We start from the raw sequence: 18,451 nt of genomic DNA on the forward strand, positions 1-18,451 counted from the left end.
GGCCTTTCTGAAATTTAAATATACTGCTCCAGTTAAGTCACTGAACGTACAGTAAATTTGTCTTGGGTAGACAGCAAGATTTTAAAGGTTACCCATTTTAAAAACCCATGATGCTTTTATCCCTGTCTTTTCTTTTAAACTCAATTCTTATCTTCAGAAAATGGTACAATTTACAAACAGCTGTTACTGTATGTGTTTTTTTTTACTTTTGTGTAGCAGATTCTCTTACTTTAAGTCAACGAAATTGCCCTTAAGAAACGCCTGTGACTGAAATAAAGGCCTTCTTGATATAATGGGTCTACAGATGTTGTTGATGTGCACAGGTTCTTGATTTGTAGGATTAGTTATATAATGAAAAAAACCTTCACTGTTCTATAGTTTTGCTCTTAAAGGGGAAGCTATAAATATATACAAATATACATAATTAACAATCTAATACATTCTCAAGCCCTAAAAATATATTAGTTTATGGTTATTCCAATTAACTGAATAGATCAAGTTCAAAGGAAATACCTTGGAAAAATTGACTTTTTGGACTTTCTTTATTGAGAGCAAATCTCTGAAGCTGACAGTGAAAAACAGAAGATCACAGTATTATCAGTGAAGCCTCTGGAATGCAAAAGTCTAGGACACTGTGTCATTTTTGTGACTTTCATTGTGAGCACATCTCTTTACATCACAGGCACACAGACTGGGCTTCTGACTTTCTTGCTAGCATGGTGCTCTTTGCTGTCACAGGATAAAAAAGGCCCTGATTGATTCTTAAACTGCTTGTTAGCATCCATCACTGCAAGACCTCTAATTCCAGTCCCCATGTCATAGTCTTACCTTTGCTTCCACAATAACAGTCAACCTAGGTCTCCTGCAGAGCGCTAATCTGCCTCTAATCTGCCTCTTAATGACCCATATTTATCACTTTCTATATGTAGAGTGTCTGCCAGTCCCATAGTTGAGAAAAGGTGAGATCCAAAGGACATGTTGAATTCTTGCGCAATGTTAACCTGGTTTTCATACCTCTCCATCGGACTACACGTGACTCATACCAGCAGGAATTCGAATTCCGGAAGACAGGGAGAAATAAACAACACGCCTTTGTCTACAAAAAAAATATGGTTAGCTTAGAAAAAATGAGTATCATTAGAGGAGGGCTCAGTGGTGCAGTGGTGAGCACTGCTGCTTCACCGGGGCCCTGGGTTCAGTTCCTGGGATGCTGTCCGTGTGTAGTTTGTATGTTCTCCCCGTGTTCACATGCTGGTAGGTGATTGGCCTGTGTAAATTGGCCCCGGCGTGAGTGTGTGTGTTTGTGTCCGTGTGCCCCTGCGATGGACTGGTGTCCCGCGTGTAACACCTGTTGCTTGCTAGGTTAGGCTCCCGCTCCTCCTCCTCCCCCCCCCCCCACAACGCCAGACTGGATAAAGTGGATTCGAAAATGAATGGATTGATGGTGTTGTCAGCAATTCTTTGCCCAAAGTAGACAAAACAAAATTAAATTCTGCCCTCCCAGCGGAGTGAACGGAGAAGCTGTTGAGGATGATGACCTGATGCAGTTACTTTCCAATCTCTTTCTTCTCCATTATTGGCATCGTTCACTCTCTCCACTCATGAGTCCTGATGTTCTCTGCAGCTGTTGGAGTGTTTACTGTACTTCTCTGGGAGACAAGCGTAGAAAACACCAAAACATTGTCTGTCCCTCCACCATTCTCTTTTTGCTGATCTGGTTTAATGGAATTCCTAGGACTGTCATCTGGGATTGATTGGGTTTTGAGGAAGGCTTGAAAGGCCTGTGCTCTTGGAAGGGGGGCAGATGAAGGTGGGAATTTTGCTGTTGTTTGTGTGTTCATTTTTTGTTTGTTTCTGAAAAGAAAAAGATCAAGTTGAACCCCCAAAAAGCAGTTTAAACAATTTAAAACGGTTTTAAAAATCCACACGTGAGTTCAAAGCTTTTCCTTATTTTAGCCCTGTCTTAAACGGCTCAGTTTTTGTAAAATGTGCACGACAGAAGAAAAAAAAATTGACAGCCACTACTCTGCTTTTGTCATTCTTGATTTCTCATTTTCCAAAATGCGTAGCAATTGATAAAACTCTAAAAAGAGTGTTATCATTAAATTAGGAACAAGCCTCTGTTCTGTTTTAAGCTTTATAGACTTAACTGGTTATCTGTGTACTTTTAGAGAGGAAGTGGAATGAGGACACTATGGGAAACCTGGGAGTTTCCATGTTGGCAGATGTAGCCTAAAAGTCTCTAATGTTTAACTTCCCCTAAATAAAGATTGCAACATCATTTTGGGTAAAATCTGTGATCGGATTAGTTGGGAAGCACACGCCTCCTTGTTCAAAGAGTCACAAGGGACTGGAAGAAAATCCCTAATGATGTCTGTAAAACTGACTTCATGTGCTTTAAGGAACGACTCTTGGATCACGAAGCCACAGGCAACCAAAGAGACAAGATGGAGCAGATGGCCTCCTGTTGTTAGCAACCTTCCTGCTGCTCTTAAAGTACAGAAAAATCTCGGCTGCAGAGTGAACCAGCTTTTGGAAAGGGGGGAGATCTGAAGACCAGATGAGAAGAAAACCTGTCAATGTTTCTAATTTCATAATGGCTCCACAACATTTAGCAGACGCATGTCGATTTAGGGGTGACAAATGAAACTTCATTTAACCGCTATACCCATCCTTCCATTTTCTCACCACTTCATCCCGTTCAGGGTCACGGGGGAGACAGAGCCTGTCCTTGGGTCCTGGAGGGGACACCTGTCCATTAAACTGTTACAGCACAAGTCTATTAGTAAAGCAAAAATTAAAAAAAATATGTGATTGCTACCGTGTTATTGACTATTCTGTGTTCAGGCTTTTTGTATGTTACAGGGATTAAAGGTTTCATAAAAGGAATCATTCCCCTTGAATCTGAAGATACAATTCTACCCATGTTGTCTTCACTCACTAATGTTCAAGGCCTTACAAAGGTTCATTAGAAGAGTTCAATTCCATCTTTAAGTGGGCCTCAAAGCAGCTCCAGATCTCAGTATTTATCACGACCCTCATCTGAAATTCATGGTACTCAGTGAGATTATCTAATTTCCCCACACATTTCCAGAGCAGTGAATTCATATTGCCTTTTTCCAAACACAAATAGCATAGGCATCCTGTACGGTCTGTTAAGTTTTAGATCCAATTTAGGCTACAAACAAGACATTGTGATAATTTGCCTTGAAGCTAGATGAACATATTTTATAACTTTGGCACTAATGAATCAATTCTCTGGCTTCTGTATCTCACACTAAAGATGGATTGCTCAAAGAGCTAACATACCTTGAACACTGAAGCAACTATAATCACTCTCTAATTTGCTCTTGATTAATGATTTTTATGCCACTGAGCTAGATAACTTTCTTCTTTTCCATATCATTCGTGATTGATTTGAATTGTATATGCAATTTCTCTTTTTACACTAATCAGCCTGTTTAGGTGTGTGATCATGTCTTCATCACCTGGGTTGAATATTCGATTGCATTTTTTAAAATTTTATTTTATTTGGTATTCTATTCATTGCAAACAAAGTATATTGGGCTGAAATACAGAAGTACTGTAATACTGATTCTAAGAACACGGCTCATTTTGCTGATTGATTTTCAAGGAGGACAATAGATCAAGCTCTTTGTGGCATAAGTTAAATGTAAAGAAAGTTTGGAATAAACAGTTACCGTTCAGTGCCAGACAAGCCTGATGATTTTTCTGGTATCATTTATTTGGAATCTCCATCATGACAGGACTTTAAAAGTCACTGTATTTTGATGTTGCTTACAATGACAAGTGAGAGTGACCTTTAACTTGACAGGTGAAGGAAGCTGATATCTCTTTGTCCCAATGGTTTTTGGGCATTATTATTAGATTCTGTGAAACTTGTGCTATTTATTTTTGTGTCATACAATTCCTGGGATCAACTAAACAGTGCTGATCTCTAGCAGAAACCTGATTTGCCTGAAACCATGTTAGGCCTGTGTTTTATTCTTGTGTGGCTTTGCAAGTTAAGAAAACGTTAAGAAAATAGTTGAATGTATGTGTGCTTTGTTTTCAAAAGGTCACAATTTGACCTTTGACACTTGATGAAAGGAGTTGAGTTGGTGATTTAAAAAAAGAAGCTTTGAGGATGTACACACACCTAACATGAGAAGTCAGCTACAATTTTAAGGAATATTTTAGCATAAACATTGCACATGTAAGAAATTCATCTTATGGAATGAAGTAGTTACACTTAGCTGGTGCACAAATTATGACAACAGTGAATTATTTTAACTAATTTTTAAAAATTTCATGAACCTCTGCTACCTTTTTTCAGAGTGAAGTGTGACCTTCTATTCTTTATAATGTGTTTTTCTTATGTGTGGCACTTAGGAAAAAAAAATGTTTAAAATACAGTATACCAATTAAACGAATTGACTCAATTGATTAACAACTTAATTTTTATACTATGCCTTCCTTAAATTTAATTTAGAAAATGAAACTTTTTTGACAACCTGTTTCTAAAAAATCATTGTTTTAAATTTACAGTATATTGGATTTAAAATAAATTAAATACTGCTGATAGAGTTGAAAACTTCTCAGTGTTGCATAAAATAACAGGCGACAGAGACCTTGAGCCCGGCAAAAAAGGAAAGGAAAAACTGGAGAAAATTCCAAAGAAGATAGGATCAAACATAAATATGACATCCAAAAAATGAAAGTGAAACAATCAAAAGAACTGCAAGAATGTCAAATTAGTCTTTGGTGACTCTACTTGTGACATCAAAGGTCTGAGAAGAGTAGAGTAGGTGTAGCTGAAGTCGACGACAATACTGGCTGTCTTCCTGCAGTGTCACAATGTATTATCTTCATGTGAATTTATTTAGGTAGATTTCAAAGAGGCTAGCCCCTTAGTTCTTTATGTTTATTACAGATTGAGTAATTGCCTCACCAGAACAGAGGAAGTTCCCTTTGTTTTGGTATCACACTCTGTGAAAGTGAAAGCAGGAACGCCCCATAATAAAATTGCACTCAGAAATCTCTTTAATTCACTCTTTTCAGTGGGGTGTTCTCACAACTTTGACTCCAATTCTAGGCCCCAAAAAGAAATGTTTATGTCAGTCGACAAGCCATTGGCTTGAAACAGAGCGAACGTTCATACATCTTCTCAACAAATTAAACTCTTGCCTTTCAGTGATTTTTCAAAGCATTTGGTTCAGTAAGCTTTCCATCTGCACACCTAAATCAGACACGTCCAACAGCTGCAGCTCAGCCGTGAGTGGCACCACAGCTGATCTAACAAGACACAATGACTCTCAAACCTGACAAGTCACTCCCTATAGGTCTGTAGACAATATTCTGAATGACAGAGTCACACATGGCAATAGGACTAGTATCTTTAATAATATTATTATTTTATTCATGATTATTTTTCATTCATGCATCCATTTTCAAACCACTTCATCCAATTTAGAGTCACAGGGACTGTTTTTCAAAAATACTCAGATTCAGATGTACTGTATATACATACTCATTATTTGTAATGCTGTCATTATGTTACAGAAATCCAGGGTATACCAAAAGCTTTAACTGTACTTTTATATCTAATTTGACTTATTTATGTGTTAGGCTGGTGAGAAGTTACCACCAGTGACATCAAGATGGGTCCGTGCTTCCGTTTTCCAGTTTTAAAATATCCACTCTTTACGTTCAACAAAAGTTTGGATTGCAGCAGGAATTTTCACTTGTGTGAATTTTAGTGTGGGAATATTTCCCAATATTGTAAATATTTCTATAATATTCATAATATAATATCTGACGTGACAACTGTAGCGGGAACTGGTTCAGACTCCCGTGTAGTGCGTATTTAAGACCCTATGCAGACGGTATAATCCGGAAGAGACTGGAGAAGGGTAACAGGGAAACACGGCAGGATCGGGATGGGATGACTGACAGGCGGGCGTGACAGCGGTGTTCCGGTGTTCGGGGGGCGTGGCGCAGGTGAACATGTCAAAAACAATCCTGAAGGGCAAACCAGCAAGCAGTCCAAAAGTCCATAGCCGGGAGATCCATCCAAACAGACACAGGAACGGGGACGAGGAATCAGGAGCAAGGAAGTTAAAATCATAATGGACCCAGATGGTCAGGACACCAGGGAATAAGACCTGCCCTTGGGCTACTCGTGAGCCCGGGAGATAGGCAGGCCTTGTGGCGTCCATTGTCCGATATCGAGCCCTGAAGCACAGAGATGCCAAACTTAAGTAAAATAGGAAACAGGTGCATGTAATGATAAAACTAAAATACAAAATGGGCAGAGCACCCTCTAGGGGAGGGATGACGACTGTGACAACAACACTGTAACTCATCAGTCAAGCCAAGAAAGCTGTGAATTTGAATGTGGTGAGATACACATACATACACTCACGTGTTTCTGTCCTTTTCCTTCCCGTTTCTATCACCTCTCAGCTCACTTTGCAACTTCGGACTGTTGCCTCAGCCTTACCTAACTAACCCAGCCTTCGTCCCTCCATCTTCCTCTTCCTCCTCCCCTGACCTTTCTCTTTAATGTCCCCTTGAGTCTGTCACAGTTCCTCTCCGCCCGAATCACATACAGTATTTATTTTCTCGACCGCTCATCACAATCCTGTCTCTCTACCGTATAGCCGTGCATTGTGGGATTTAAACGCTTGCAATCTCTCTTTGACATCATGCACTTGAGGAACAGAGGGCAACAGAGACCATTCTGGCAGAAAAGAGTCACTACTGTTATCTGGAACAGCAAATACAGACAGAAACAGAGGGAATTTGACTGAGGACTGTACCCACCATGTAAAACAAATCTCAGATATCTCTGTTAAATGTGATTATCTCTGGCACTGTTGACATTCATCTTTAACTCCATCATAAGAACATGAAAGGGCTGTTTGATAATCTCTTGTGTGATTTTCTGTTCTGCTCACAATCCTCATCCAAACTTTAATTGAGTTTGTTCAGATTTGATCTAGGGTCCAGACCACTCTTTTTTTTTTTATCTGACATCCGTCTGTGAGGAGCCTCTGTATAAACTACTCCAGCAATTAAACAAATGATAAAGGAAGGAAATGCCACTGAGGAAACCACAGAAGAAGGGAGGGGTTCCATCCCTGTGATTGCTGTAGTTCTGCTTTGATTCACTTGGAGGACATACTGTAGGATAAAAAAAAAATCTTTCAGCACTGCAAAGAAGCTGAAAATTCATTATTGAAAAAAACAGTAATGACTGACTGACAAAGCAATAGGCGTTACTCTAAAGTATTGACGTTTTGAATGTATGGATGTTTTGTCTTCTTTTGAAGTGTAAGCAGCGCAGTACAATATCATATGACAAAAATGTCGATTTCTATGGAAATCACAAAATTGCCAACATTCACAAAATGCCTCCGACTGCAGTTTCAGATGGCCGCCCATCTCTGCTGTTCATTAAAGTGTGAACCATCTGAAGCTGCGTAATGTGGGAAAAAAAAAAACTGTAAAGGAGAAATATCTTGTCAATTCTAATTAACTTTATCTCAGACCCATGAACACATGGCACAATATTGGCAAGCGATTTGCAATACGTACTACAATATGTACAATATTAGTACAATAGTACTAATGGGAATCAAAACCAACAAAACACCAAAATGTAGTAGCTCTTACGTTTGCCTCTTACCGTGGAGAAGAAATGTCGTCTGAGTACACGTTACTTGTTTTCGACAGGTAAATAAAAAGTTGATTTAAAAATAAAGACACGTGGTGTCTGATGATATTGGCATATTGTCTTTCATATTAGCACTGCTTAGCTTTCACAATACCTTATTAATTTAAAAATGGGTAAAAGGAATGTTACTTTTTCAAAAAGCATTCAAATGCGATAGATTCTGAATGATCTTAATCAAAATCAATGGAATGATTTTAATTGTTTGTGTGCAGACCCAGTTCCAGTGTCGTGGGAATGAAGAAAAAGGCACAACTGCTCGGGTGACAGACTCCACTGAGTTAATTCATCAGAGGTTTTAAAAGGGGTTTTGAAGTAGCCGGTGCTCTTTGATCTTCTTAATCTTCCGGAACAGTGAATATATTTTTCAGATCGTATTCTAAATCATCTCTCCACAGAATGATGAATAACTTGTGTAAATGTATTCTAGCAGCATTATGTACTGAATAAGCACGTAAGTATTGAATATGTACAGAATGAATATATTCCAGCAGCCATAACGGCCTGCAGCTCACCACTGACAGCCCACTGAAGCTCAGCAGTGTGAGCCTGGCCAGTACCTGGATGGGAGATTCCTGGAGAAGCTGAGGCTGCTGCTGGAAGAGGTGTTAGTGGGGCCAGTAAGGGGCGCTCACCCTGCGGTCTGTGTGGGTCCTAATGCCCCAGTATAGTGATGGGGACACTATACTGGAAAATATAGGCGCCGTCCTCCAGATGAAACGTTAAACCGAGGTCCTGACTCTCTGAGGTTATTAGAAATCCCAGGGAGTTTCTCGAAAAGAGTAGGAGTGTCACCCTGGCATCCTGGCCAAATTTCCCATTGGCCCTTACCAATGATGGCCTCTAAAAATCCCCATTTATCAACTGGTTTCATTACTCTGTTCTTCTCCCCACTAATAGCTGATGTGTGGTGGGCATTCTGGTGCACTGTGGCTGCCGTCGCATCATCCAGGTGGGGCTGCACACTGGTGGAGGGGATCCCCATTACCTGTAAAGAGCTTTGAGTGGAGTGTCTATAAACGAGCTATATAAGTGTAAGGAAGAATTATTATTATATTAGTTGTATTAACAGACCACAAAATTAACAGACCAAACAAAGTAACACTTGAGACGTGTATCTGCTTTTCTTCCACAAATTTTGAGTGGTGCTGAATATGGATAGAAAAAAGAACAGGTGTTGTTTTGTTAAGGCGACGTTATTATGTGTGGTGATTTAAGGTCTGTTTTCGGCATCTGCTTTTACTCGAATAATAAAAAAAATCGATTCTGTGACTGACCTTTTGTCATTGTGTCATTGCAGTAAAATTACGTTGGCTCTGTGACGGTTTGTTGTGCTCACCAGCTGAGAACAAATTGGTTCAAAGTTAAACAGCGTCACACTACAGTACTTGTTCACGACGCCTAGAAACATATGGACTCAAAAATACAATGCAATGTAATTCACTAGTTTCTCTTCTCATGTGAATAACCAAGGGTTCATACACTTCTTAGACTTCAACAGTTTAAAATGTGATGCGCTGCATGGGCTTTCGTCTTGGGCAATACTGGCAAACACCAGTAAACTCGTGACTTTATTTCGCTCCATCGGCAAACAAAAAACACTTCGCTTCCAAGTCCAACTTCCTCCCAGACTAAACTTTCGGTTTTAAAAATGACACACTTATGTAACCCCGAGCACCTGATCTCCGTGTAAATAAGAGCTCGTACGACGTGCAGTGTATCAGCCTATAGAACTGTGCAGGGAAGAAAGGAGCTTGCTCATTTGTCAGGGATCAGCTCAATCACACCTCTTGCTGTTCGGGAAGTAGGCAAACAGTCGCTGCAGTCAGCCCGAAGTGGGTAAGAAAGTTTTGTTTGCTTGTCGAGTGGCTTGATTTCGAAATGATTCTTAGTTGAAAATGCGTGGATTGGCGATATGTGCCTGGAAACGGACGGTGGTCCGTTTGTCTTGCACTTAAATCTGCAAGTGGAATTAGGCACTTCACGGGACAGACTAAGGGCTTTTAAAAATAACTTTATGAATGCTGTATTCCCTAGTAGTCACCACGGTTTGACGCATTCATGAAAACAGTGTTTTAGATTGTATTTCATGCGTGTTGGTAGCTACTAGGCGGAATGTACAGTAGCTGCGACAGTTGTGTTAGTTGTGCAGCGGGCACTTGGAAGTGTCCCGGTTGTGGAGCGAGAGTAAGTACAGCAAGAACAGTTGTGGTAGGCATAGGATTGTTATCGAGAAACTCAACGCCATCAACAGATTTGTCATCTAGTCACGAAATGAAAATGTTTTATCGTAAAGAAGAAACCAGTGCATTTAAAAAACTTTGTTTCTAGTCAATACCGACCTTTTCTGAGTTAAGAGATTGACGTTGCATTCAGGGACCGAACAAAGATTGTGCGATTTTAAAGGCATTGTAATTTGTACGACGTAGTTTATCAGGTCTGCCACATTTAGTCGGATAACACATTATACAGTTTGTATAGCTTATTGAGATGGTCATAACATGGAATAACCAAACCATTATTTGGTGCAGACTTTTTGTACAGAGATTTGTAAGGACTTAGGGCTTCTGATGATCAGGGTAATGTCTGACTGCGCAGGCTGACCCAAGATCACCCAAGTGAAGACTGGACTGGAAGAGGGACACCCCAGTGTTTTTGCAATACAAGGACAAGACAGTGAAAACAAAACCATGGCAGCCACCAGGAGGAGGATGAGTCTGAAGGAAGACCTGACCTGCCCCATCTGTTATGAGCTCTTCACCGATCCTGTGATGCTAGGTTGCATGCACCACTTCTGTAAGGGCTGCATCACGGCCTTCTGGAGGCGGGCGAGAGGCCCTGTGTCTTGTCCACAGTGTCGTCGCGAGTTCCCCAGCAAGAGCTTCCAGACCAACTACCTTGTGGTGGGCATGGTAGAGAAGGTCAAGACCAGGAGCACTGAGAGCTACCAGAGGACCATGCAGGTATGGGCAGGGTTTCTTGGCCTGTGTGTTGTATTGCACGCCGGTGGTCTCCGAACCCGTTCAGAAGAGTTCCAGTGTAGCATACAGATTGTGCCTTCCCCCACTTTCTAAAGATCGTGTTAAATCTGACTAATGAGGCCTAACTGCTTACAATGAAATCCTGAAGATCTAGTAGCAGGATTTGTGGATGTGTTATTAGGAGATTTGGGGAATGTTTTCACTTGTCTAGAGAACAAAAGGGAAATTAAAGGGCACCAAATATTTTAATTCTGATTCTTCTTTTAGACTTACCGCCACAAAGACTTCCGGTTGCTGTTCTAGCTGAATTCCTGAACTCCTAACTCGGGGCTGTCCAATCCTGGTCCTAAAGGCAGAGCATGCCCGAATGTCTTCTAGGTCTCTTTTAAGCAGATGTACTGGGAGAGTTCGGGGAAAAGCTGTTAAAGTGGTCCAGTTAGTCCAGTAACCAGCTGGTTTACTTTGTGAGGAGTAGAGCAGACACGCTAGCTCTCTGGGACTGGGGCAGAGCTCCAATTATTCTGTGTGACAGAGGGAGATTTAGAGAGACCAGTAGAATTCCAGGGCATGGGTTCCTTCATAATTTGATTTTATTTGGGTTTTTTTAATACAAGATATATTAGTTATCTCCTAAAAGCAATTGTGTGTTATGAGGTGAAATTTGGAAATTTGGATTGGGAAGACTCATCCGAACATCCGAAGTCCATGTGAACTGACCCTGAAGTACATGTATTGTCTGAGCCTGTGTATGTAAATGAAAAATTGAACGAAGGAAAGGGCTGAGTGCATTGTGAGTCATGGTTATGAGTTGTTTCTGGTGTTTATAACATGCATTGTTAAGCTTCATATCTTTATTATAAACGAAGATAAAAGATTTGGCCACTTAAAATTCATTGTATGGTTTGAGCTTATCTTCCTGTTTTATAATTGAGTGATAAAAGATATTTACCTTTTACCTGCTAGAAATGGGAGAATATTATCTCCGCTACACCATGTGGCTTGTCACTGAGAAATTGGAAGGGATTTATTTTTCTTTGATCATTTGCTTGCTAGAGTTAGCCTATTGAAGAGAAATGCAAATGAGCAGGCAACAGTGCCTTTTTTTCTGCTTGTGTTTCACATAGAAAAAACTGAAAGATTCCATAGAGTCTCATCTGACCAAGAAGAAGGATTTCCTGAACAAGATAAGGCGCAACGAAGAGAAAATGGACATTGTGAAGGTGAATATCTTGGCTTCTGCTTGGGTATTGAGTGGGAAGCAGAATCCAAGTGCAGACTGCAAATGAGCAAATAGAGATTAATTCCACACCTCTACTTGTTTCTCTTCTTGGATATTGTTTGATTCCATTAAATCACCTCTTAATGCTTTTCCCGTTGCTCAGTGCGTTTAGGAAGATGTCAGGTTAATAGAGTTACACGGTCATCATCAGCACTAGTCTCTGAGGTTGCATGACTTCCTGCAATTGGCTCCACCTCAGCCCTCGAATGCCCTATTCTTTGTTTTATTTGGACACATTTAATGCCTCCCTGGCCTTAATCTGTGGGTTACAAATGCAAACTGTTAGGAAATGATGGATGACCCACTAGCATGACTTTGCAAGGGATACTTGCATGGTTTTCATTCAGGCTTTTAGTTGGACCACTTACCTGTGAATTCAACAAGTTTTAACACTCTTGGTGTTTTATAAATACCAGCCGATTGTGGCTGTTTGGTCCTTGATTACCTTGCAACTACCCATAAGCATCTGTCGAGATGAGATGGAGCTACAGCAGAGCCTTGCCTCTGTTGCATGGAGCCCATGTTGGATGTGCCTCCTTTAGATTTTAAAATACCTTGGCCTTAGAAATCGTGGAGCAGACACATCCTGCCCAGCTGATCTGACTGTCCTGCCCACAGAGAGCAGGAACTAAGCTGCAGGACAGGGTGAAGGAGGAGTTCCAGGCCTTGCACCAGGTCCTGCTCAGTGAGGAGATGGCCATGCTGGAACAGCTGAGGGTGGAAGAGGAGAAGATGCTGGGGGAGCTGGGCAGACACCTAGAGGAGCTGAAAGGGGCCGTGAGGAAGCTGGAGGAGAGCATCACAACGTTGCAGCAGAACATTGATTCCATGGAGAACAGCGGGCTGGAGGAGGTGACCTTTCAGTACTGTTTTGATTCCGTGCTGCTTTAATTTCACATCGCAGAGTTTCAACGCCCTCAGTTTCAAACTCCCTCTTGATGGCAAAAACCACATGAGTGTTGGAATCGCCAACTGGAGGATCACCAACTCAGATGTGTTCTGCCACATTATAATTGTGCTGTAAATTAAATGATGACTCCAGCTATTTAACCGAGAGCTCCGGTGGAACACAAGCCAGGAGACACCAGGTCCTCTGGGAACTGATTCCAAGTCTCCTATTGGAATTTTGTTTCTGGGGTCAAAGGGCACTGGAGAGGGGAATGTCATGCTCCCCTGTACAGAAAATAATGCATAAGATGAGACCTCTTGAAAACAGGGTTAAATAGACTTGCTGGAAAAAGCTGTTTACTACGGAAACAGAAAATGACAGGAATGCTGTTTAAATGACTACAGCATGACGTGCGCTATGACCCACAGCACAGTGTCTTTCCCACCCCCCTGCTTGTTCTTCATCACGACTTCCTTGTTTGTTCTCACCTTTCACGTTTGCACCCAAGTTCTTTTCTTTTCTGGCTTTTCATCCTGTTTTTTTCCCCTGATTCCTTTGTCTTCGTGCTGATTGATGGGTTATTTCATTAAAAAAAGAATACCTTTACCCCTGTGGGTTTCTGTCATTCCATCAGATTGCTTTTACTGATGGTTCTGTGGCTTCCTGCTGACAAGTGTCTGCAGTGATGTCTTGCTCACCTGCGATTGCAGCCAAGGAAATTGTTCATTTAATTGCAGTATGCAATATGGCATTAGATGATCTTTTGCAAATTAATAGCATAGCATGTGGCTAATGGAGAGAGTGGGAGATGATAATCCTGATTAATATGGTTATAAGGGCACAACAGTAGCATGATGGTCATCGGTGTCTTATTGCACCATCACATGCTGCTGTTATGATCTTTGCGACTCTGAAGAAAGCTCTCACTGAGTTATCACCCTGACAGTTTTAATACAATTTTAATTGTGACTACACTTTTGATTTTGTTAGGAGGGTACAAATTTGGCGGTTAAAAAAATAAGGCTTTTGCCCGTGAGCACGTTGTGAAAAGGAATGTAAAAAGAATGCAGCATGTTGTCAAGGAAGACAACCTGCGCTCCCGTGCAGATCATGTGACAAGTGTTCCTTTAGCATGGCAAAAAGAACATGTATCCAAAATGTGTTTCAAAGTTTTGTTCACCATTCTTCTTTCTTTTCAGATTCCAGAAGTTGACCCAGGGTATGTATTCATTGTTCTGTGGTCTCCAATAATCTGGTCATGTGTCTAAGGGCTCTGTGAGGAGAAGGTGCTTTTCAAGTAAGTTCTAAATAGTGGAAAAGGTGAAGGAGGATCAGACATTAAATTAACAAGAGGGACTCTCTTCTAAAAGGATTTAGTGATTTTCTTTTTAGTTCAGATATAAAAGGGTTATTTTATCACAGTAAACAGACCGGAGGTTTTGGCTGTTTAGAGTAGAAGAGAAAATGAATTTGCTGCATGACCAAAATTGCTTTTGAATAACATGGTTCTGCCTTGGGGAAGATTTACAATCCTTAGATTGAGAGACTATAATTTCTAAGACTATCCCTGTCTTTGTTAAATAAGCACGGATGGCTTTATGGGTTTTTTTTTAAAGTAAGCATATGTAGGCCATCAAAAATCTCATAACCAATGGATGGAAGGCCAAAAGGTTCTACATTTTACAGGTCTTCTGTGTTGAGACCTGTGATGCTTTCATTGTCTTTTCAGTAAAAGGAGCAGGTTAAACTAGTCTTGAAATCCTTAATAAATTATTATCCATTACGTAAATTTTATAAATCCGTTAATCCAGTTAGCACATTCCAGTGAAAAATAAATTCAATATCTTGCGTTTATATTTAATTTTGTTGTTTTGGGTATTTCAGCAGTAAATAATTCTGATAATCCCTGGCATTGCATTGTGTAACTTTCAAGTCCTTGACTAAAATGTTGTTTTTTTTAATCAGAAGGAAGGATTTTTTTTAAGATTAGCAGAGTCTGGGTAATTGAGAAAATCTTATGTAGCCCTGGTTAGCTCTAATTTTGTCTACTGGTTGTATAACGACACGGGAACACAAACCCAAATCTGTCACTGAGGCTAGATGGAACCAAATCCTCCCATTTTATTATAACACTTTTTTGTATTTTCTTTGTCATATCCTGATATAAGCTGCACACAAATTCTGTTCTCCACAGCAGATCTGATTTAAATATACGCGTTGCCAATGTAAATGGGTCGTTTTAAAAAAAAAACATTATTTTAATGAATTAATGAAACAAGTAATTGACATTTTTCCAGATTTTTTTTAAAATTAAATCTTTGAATTGTGTCAGAATAAACATATGGGTTATAAACAGGGACATGTGAATAAAACTTACTATGCACCAGAAGTTGTGTCTTATGATTCCAACATCACTGTTTAAGTCGGGGCTCTGTCATTGATTGAATGGGGTTTCCCAAACAGTATGGACTGGGTCTAGCGCCACCTGGCTGTAGTCAGCCGGAGGATTCCCTGCACGCTGGGACTTGCTGAGACACTTCACTCTTCAAACCTACCCGAGTCCTGCTGTGATCCTTGGTGTCGCTCACAGCATGAGAAAGCGCCGATGGCTCTGACGAGTGTGTTTTGAGGAAAGAAGTGTGCAAGGTCTTCATCTCCCCTGTGCAGGAGTAAGGGCTATAGCTGCAAGCCTGGCTGATCTGTCTGTAGTATTTTCCAAAACTGAGGGGAAAAGGGAGACCTAAATAAATGGGTGATTGGAGATTAAAAAAAAAAACAAATCTGCATTTGAAAAGGAGATGTGTGAAGGTCTGCAACATAGCTGACATAGCCGGTCTTTCAGCATTGCAGTTACATCTTTTCTTTTTTTTTTTTTTTTTTTAGCCCAGCACTGCAACTGAACAACGAACCAGAGATTGACGTCGAGCGTGAGAATGGCAAATACCTGGGACCGTTACAGTACATGATCTGGAGGAAGATGTATAAGCTTCTAAAACCAGGTAATATGAGGATGCTTGATTTCCAAGGTGGAGATTGCCCTCTCTGCGTTGAAGTGAATACAATTACAGTATCACGAGGGTATTTAACATCACCTTTCTATCAACAGAACTGGAGTCTGTTGCATTTATTACAAAATCTGTCTAGTTCCTCCATTGATTAGATACGTTTTAGTACAGTCTTGAAGAATTGCATGCCCCAATGCCAGCTGGAGGAAACGGAAGTGATCGCATGAATGAAAGGGGCAGACTGTTGTAACCGTCCACAGTGTGTTTCACAGTGCAAATGCCATTCTGTCTTCAGGGCTGGCTCAGCTGACCTTTGACCCGGAGACTGCCCACCCTAACCTGCTTCTGTCCCGGGACCGAACGGCGGTCGTGGAGTGCGAAGAGGTGCAGCTGTACGAGCCCAGCCCCAGGCGGTTCAGCCAGTGCGTCAACCTGCTGGGGGCTCAGGGCTTTGACTCCGGGAGGCACTACTGGGAGGTGGGGGTGAGGGGCAAGACCAAGTGGGACCTGGGGGTGGCGCTGGAGTCCGTGGACCGCAAAGCGCGGGTCAAGCTGTGCCCCGAGAACGGCTACTGGACGCTCCGCCTGCGCCACGGGCACGAATACTCCGCGGGCACTCAGCCGGGGACCACGCTGCGGCTCGCCAGCGCCCCCCGCAGGATCGGAGTCTTGCTGGACTGCGAGGAGAGAAGGGTGTCGTTCTACGGCGCCGACGACATGGTGCTCCTCTACTCCTTCGTGCGCGGGCCCCCGGGGAAGGTCTATCCCTTCTTCAGCACCTGCTTCAGCGACCGAGGCCAGAACGCGGCCCCCATGCGGCTCCACAGTCTGGATCTGTAGTCTCGCCCGCCGGATGCATCCTCCTGCACTGTTGATATTTCTGCAGACATGGCTGGGTTGGGATTACTAGTTACACGCCTAAAAGAAATCCCACAATTGCTACCTTTTTGGAAAATGTTTCAAGTGCACACCCGTTGCCATACCTGATTAAATCTCAATTTAAACAGGATTTGACCACAGCTACAGCCTGCATTGAATGTGGTGTCAAATACTGCACTCGAGAAAGCAGGCATTGCATGTTTCTCATATTCAGACTTTGTTCCCTTTGCACTGTCGACATCAGGATATGTTTTAATCTTGGGTACACTGTGCCCGCCCAGTGCATGCTCCTTGGCACTCCTGAAGCTCTAGTTATGTCTGTGTGACTTATAGTGCTCAAGCAATTGTAACAAGGATCTGAGGCAGTGTTGTATCTATCACTTAGGAATGCTGATTGCTGTATTTTGCAGCATTTATTTTAATGAGTGATCCTACACATTTATACATCACTGACTATCCACTGAGAGTCTGGATGGCTTTGATAATGTCCATCTTTATAAAAAATTGTGGCATTGCACAACGTAATGTTACTTTTGTCAGTGTACAGGGAACTACATGTTATATTTTAAATATAGATTTAATCGGTATTTTTCCACAACTTTAAGTGTTAAGTCTTCCTGGAATAAACGCATGACTTGACATTTTATAGCTACGAGAATGATAATACAGTTTTTTGATGACACTTTAGATTAGGGGTTGCATATGTCATTTATAAAGTTTTAATACAGTGAAAAATGTGATGGTAGCCAGCCTCTGCTGTGGTTTAGTTGAATGTAACAAATCTATAATCCTGACCGCTACATGAACCATACCCCTGGCGCTGATAATTGAGTTAGAACAAGGCCATAAATAATCTGTTACTATCATGTTAGTAGATCATTTATAGATGATTTATAGATGGTTGTAAAGAATTCCAAAATGTACGTGTTTTATTAGCATGGAGATCTATGTGTATTACACATTCTGTGTGCACTGGAAGCTGAGTATTTCAGTGCTGTTAAAAATGAAGTAAAAAATATAAGCTGCTTCATTTCTGTGAGCTTTTTCATAGTCACGTAGAAATGGGTATTATTTTTTAGCATCTGTACGTGGTTTTGTAAGGATTTGGGGTTATTTCTTTCTCCCCACAGAACATAAGTTTTATAATGCTGATATAATTGTGACATTCTCTCTTCCATGTCTTGTCACCTTTCAGTTTGTCCTCAATGTTTTGAACTGTATTCCACACCAATTTGTTCAATGCAATGTGGACAACAGATGCTGTAGTCTCGGCAGAGTCCTGTTCAGCCTTTTTGGGATATACACAGAATTCTACAAATGTTCATTTTCTCTTAAGGCATAGTTTGTGCTGCATGCTGTTACATTGCTGATGTCTTCTGAGTTTCCTCAGTGTTTTTTCAGTTATTAATCGGTATTGCTTATTAAAGAAATAAAGCTTGAATCCCTGATCATTTCTAATTCTGATTCTGTTATTTCCATAAATATATTGGGGAAATTGAGTAAGAATTTAATAATCATAAAAAGACTGCCTTATCTTTAAACAGGCAACAAACTGTCTTATATCTTTTACTTTGCATGTTAATATACCTGCTGAATGGATTTAATTGGCTTGTGTGTGTATGTGTTCCTTTACCACTGCTTGTGATAATGTTAAAAATCATTAATCCAAAATTGATTCTGAAA

General features: G+C 40.9%; 1 protein-coding gene across 1 annotated transcript; it reads left to right on the forward strand.

Moving 5' to 3' along the window:
• The first annotated feature begins 9,458 nt into the window (after positions 1-9,458).
• Positions 9,459-18,219, forward strand: trim105 (tripartite motif containing 105). Its single transcript, XM_088932970.1, has 7 exons — positions 9,459-9,574; positions 10,334-10,698; positions 11,841-11,936; positions 12,614-12,847; positions 14,084-14,103; positions 15,768-15,883; positions 16,185-18,219. The coding sequence occupies exons 2-7, from the start codon at positions 10,426-10,428 to the stop codon at positions 16,727-16,729; spliced, it is 1,284 nt and encodes a 427-aa protein (XP_088789096.1). The 5' UTR covers positions 9,459-9,574; positions 10,334-10,425; the 3' UTR covers positions 16,730-18,219.
• Positions 18,220-18,451: the final 232 nt, after the last annotated feature.

This window comes from Atractosteus spatula, chromosome 14, assembly GCF_055471065.1.
Source record: "Atractosteus spatula isolate fAtrSpa1 chromosome 14, fAtrSpa1.hap1, whole genome shotgun sequence".
NCBI lineage: Eukaryota > Metazoa > Chordata > Actinopteri > Semionotiformes > Lepisosteidae > Atractosteus > Atractosteus spatula.

Coding starts and splice junctions, on each gene's coding strand:
- trim105 (XM_088932970.1), top strand. CDS start 10,426: ATGGCAGCCACCAGGAGGAGGATGAGTCTGAAGGAAGACCTGACCTGC. Junction 10,699..11,840: donor GCTACCAGAGGACCATGCAG/GTATGGGCAGGG, acceptor TGTTTCACATAG/AAAAAACTGAAAGATTCCAT. Junction 15,884..16,184: donor GTATAAGCTTCTAAAACCAG/GTAATATGAGGA, acceptor TTCTGTCTTCAG/GGCTGGCTCAGCTGACCTTT.